Raw genomic sequence first — 4,410 nt, forward strand, 5'->3', positions numbered from 1 at the left:
TGGCGAAAATTCTAGCGCTATAGCGAGCCTCTACAACTCAGGACGTTTCGTCATGACGAACCTTGCCCACCTATAGCGAAAGCCTAATTGGATTTTTCAAACTCACTATCCATTTTCAGATTTTGCCAACCCTTAACCCAAGGGGACCTATACGAGGATATTATGATCTAAACATCCATGACAACGGAACATGTCGTTACACTTCCGCCAAAGGACCCCTTACACTCTGTTTGGATCATTGTTACTCATTGTATTGTATTGTATTGTATCGTTACTATACCTATAACGTTTGTTTTGATTGTTACTTAAAATGTATTGTATTGTATTGTTAAATTTCATTGTTACGTAACAATGAAAATCCCTATTTTATGGAACAACCGATTTGGTGTGTTCCCATTGTTACTTAATTTCTTTTTCCAATTATATCTTTACATAATATTTCAAAATACTATTTTACCCTTTACCTTATATTATTTAATTCTAGTCAAACCTCCTATCCTAGAATAATTAAGGATATTTTAGTAAATTTATAAATTACAATACAGTACAATACAATCAAACCAAACAATTAAAATGTTATTAAACAACAACAAACAATACAGTCTAGCCAAACATTGTATCTACCATCCAAACAGAGTGTTAGTATCACTTTCTTTTGAGCAATTATTATTTTTGTACATTATTTAAGTTTTCACTAGGGCATACTTCAACAATATTCAGCTCTCCACCTCGCTCTTGCACTTTTCCCACTAAATATTGGGTACAAAATAGAACACTGCAAACCGAACATAGTTTTGTTTTTGAGAGGGCTTGTTTGAGTAGCCGTTGCTGGAGCATGACGATGGCTATGGAAGCTGAAACCCAAGAGTTGGTCACGCCAGGACAAGTATTAGGTAAAGCATCACAGTTGAAAGCCGGAAAGGGGGCTTACGTTTCAACTGAGAATGGCACCGTTTACGCCTCTCTCACCGGGTTCCGTTCTCTTATACCTCCGCCTTCCGATTCTGTTGACCAGGTTTTGTTCCTCTCTGAATCTTACTGTTTTGCATTCTGAAATGTCGATAGAGGTGTTCATGGTGCAGTTTGACTGGTTTTTACTAGATTAATGCTAAAAAACAATTCATTGCACGAGTTTTGTCAGAAGGTTTTCCTTCTTCTCGGCAATTGTTCTTCGCGGCTGAAGTTTTGGTGCCACTAACATAGTTTAACAGAAAGAAACGGAGATTATCTGATTCCTCTTTCTCTCGCGTGCCAAGTTGCAAAAGGGACGGCTATTAAGTGAATCCATGAGCTATAATTTCTTTTAGGGATTTCTCTAAGTTTTCTTATGCTATTTATTTTCTGAAGTCAGATATAGTTTGAAACTTGCAACTTTTTTCTTTTGCCAATTGGATTTTTTGTTGTTATAACCCTGGTGTCCGGGCTAGTTTGGCTGCACCTACTAATTCCACCGGGATACCTCCGCCAACCACCAACAACGAGTAAACCATTCTAACGGGGGGCCAGAGTTTCTTCGAATATGTTCTTGAATTCATTGATAATGTCCATCATGTCACAGATGAGAAGAAATCACCTAACATTTTTGTATCTGTTGGAATTTGAACTTGATACCTTTGCGTGCCAATTGGAATTTTCTTGAAAGGGTCAAATGCCTTGAACACTAATGAATTAGCTAAGAAAAACAATCTGGAATGATTTGATCCAAAAAGAAAAGCAAGAAGGCATTGTACTCCAATGTTCCTTGGGTGTTTTACTTCATACATAACCTGATCAAAGAACTTTGTTTGTTCTCTGATTACATTGATGTGAGCTGGATAACTCTAGCAGATTCTTAAGAGCTTTCATGCATGAGCATGATTATCGCAGTCATAAGATTTTTGTTTGGGCACATTAATCTATTACTGTTTTGTTTCTGATATTTATGTGGTTTTCATCACTTTCTGTTGTTTAAATGACAATCTTCTCCTCCATTTTGTCAATCTTCATCAGAGATCAACAGTCGAAGTTACTGGTCATAAAGCCCATGGAGCAGTTCCTCAGCCTGGTTCCATTGTTTTTGCTAGAGTGAGTTTTCTTGGTTAAGACAATATAATGATAGTTTTCACGAATATTCTGTGTTAATGTTTGTGTTACCCGAAATTGATGAATCCCATGGAGCAGTTCCTCAGCCTGGTTCCATTGTTTTTGCTAGAGTGAGTTTTCTTGGTTAAGACAATATAATGATAGTTTTCATGAATATTTTGTGTTAATGTTTGTGTTACCCGAAATTGATAACTGTTTCTTGAGAGCAGTGCTTGCCCGTATGTAAAACATTGCTTCTTGTATCAAAGATTAAGTGTATCCAAAAACATCTACAATATGATAGTTTTCATCTTTTTTCTTTTGAAAATTTTAAATTAGAGGTGTCAGATGTGTGGTGCAAGGCAAAAACTTTGGCATTTTTCTTTTTTCCTTCTCTTTGTCATTGGGTGAACTTATGTGCTTTAACTACTCCTAATTTTTTCGTTTTTTCTTTTCTAAATTACCAAGGACTTAACTAACTATCAAAAAAATAAATTGCCCAGGACTTTACTAATTGCATCACTTTTTGTCAATTGTAGTTTATCTTGGGTACCTTTGTTTTTGGTTCTTCCATTGAATGCCATTAAAGTGGAAAATTATCAATGTGATATCATAATTCATGTTTTTATCTTGTAAAACAACTTCAACCAATTGGGAACTTGTCCTTGGATAGGAAGGTATGAAGGTCGAAGATTAGGGTAGAAGGGTAGTAGGTAGTCGAGTGGTGTCACACTTTATGTGGGAAAGGCAGGGACTAGCTCCTCCCTATTAGTAGTAGTATTTCATAGTCACATAGTTTCGTATTCTTTGATTTGTATTACTATGTGTTCCTTCATTTGCTGGATATCTTGCTATTTGTTATCATATTTCCTTGCAACCCTAATTATGAAAACTTCTGTTTTGAGCAGAGGTTCTATCAGAAACCTTCTTCGACCCCCACAAAGGTAGGGGCAAGGTCTGCGTACATCTCACCCTCCCTAGACCCCACTTGTGAGATTGAGATTACATTGGGTTTGTTGTTGTTGTTGTTGTTGTTGTTGTTGTTATATAATTGTAAAACAGAAAAGAGAGAGAACTGTGAGTGCTTCCCTTTTTATACTTATTGTAGACTGTAAAATGTCAGGTTCCCTTAATATTATTGTAGAACTGGTAATATATGCTCTTGTTTCAACCAGGAAGAGCAATAATTTACAAGAAATATAAAACCTAGGTACTAGTCTATACTGCCTTTCTCTGCTTCAACTCATTCTTGATTGTGATATAGAGGTGTAGATTCTTTAGGTTAGAAAGATATCCTTCAAAATTTAATTGGATTTATGTAAGCAATGGACTTCCTTTTTTATCATTATTTGATAGTCATTTCTTTGGCCACAGACTACAGAATTTTTGAGACAAATTCTCTTTTCAATTAGTTAACTTTTTTGACAGGTTACTAAGGTGATGGCTAGAACGGCTTCGGCAGACATAGTGTGTGTTGATTCCAAATCTGTGCGTGAGAAATTCACTGGCATTATTAGGTGAGTTAATTAGATTTTTTTTTTCAGTTGAAAATTACAACAACAGGTTAGGGTGACTTTTGAAGAGTGATTTCATCAAGGGTTTCTCATTTCTCAAGTATTTTGGACAAAATGGCTGAAGAACTCTGTTGGGGCGTAATACAGAGCCTCATTTGACAGAATAATTGCTCTTGTAATGAAGTATGAGACATAAAGAACATAAAATATGCACTGGTTTATAACAATTATTTAATCAACGGTTATGGTGTAAGTTAGTTATATGAGAATGGCAAGATAGAAGTGGTGTTTATGAAGGGTACTGATGATAGTTGGGCTGAAAAATACATAGTATTAACAGGGTAATATTCTTCTTTGAGAGGATGTGTTCTACCTAATTTGGTCATTCGTGATAGGAGATAGATTAGGGCATGTTCTGGTATAGATAGGGTGTATGATTGAGGCTCTATGTAGTATGTGGTTGTCACCACCCGATTTCTCAAGTCATGATGGCACCTACTATAACCCATCAGTAGGTAAGCCAACCCGTAACCCGGAACAACAAGTAATGGGTCTGAGGGTAGAAACTAAACAAGAGTAGTCAAATAACAATATAAACAGGCGGAAGCAAACCAAAAACATATATACAAATAAAGATCCCTCCCAGAACCTAGAAGTCACTAGTACAGAGCTACTAACAAAATGAGTACAAGTCCCAAAAGTGGACAACAGAGACTGGACTGTCTCAAAAGGAAAAAGACAAGTCTATATATACAGATGGAGACTGAAATAGTACAAAACGCCGTGTGCTCACCCCCGTTTCCAGATCTGACTGCTCCAAGCTTGATCAACGCTG

At 36.3% G+C, this 4,410-nt stretch overlaps 1 protein-coding gene across 1 annotated transcript in view; it reads left to right on the top strand.

Annotated features, from left to right (window-relative positions):
- The first annotated feature begins 727 nt into the window (after positions 1–727).
- The window catches only part of LOC125854216 (uncharacterized), a 9,371-nt gene continuing 5,688 nt past the window's right edge, over positions 728–4,410 (top strand). Inside the window, exons 1-3 of the mRNA XM_049533695.1 lie at positions 728–1,015; positions 1,990–2,064; positions 3,490–3,578. Coding sequence (XP_049389652.1) covers positions 836–1,015; positions 1,990–2,064; positions 3,490–3,578 — 344 coding nt within the window. The 5' untranslated portion in view covers positions 728–835. The remainder of the gene's footprint in view (positions 1,016–1,989; positions 2,065–3,489; positions 3,579–4,410) is intronic.

Source organism: Solanum stenotomum, chromosome 2, assembly GCF_019186545.1.
Source record: "Solanum stenotomum isolate F172 chromosome 2, ASM1918654v1, whole genome shotgun sequence".
NCBI classification, from domain to species: Eukaryota; Viridiplantae; Streptophyta; class Magnoliopsida; order Solanales; family Solanaceae; genus Solanum; species Solanum stenotomum.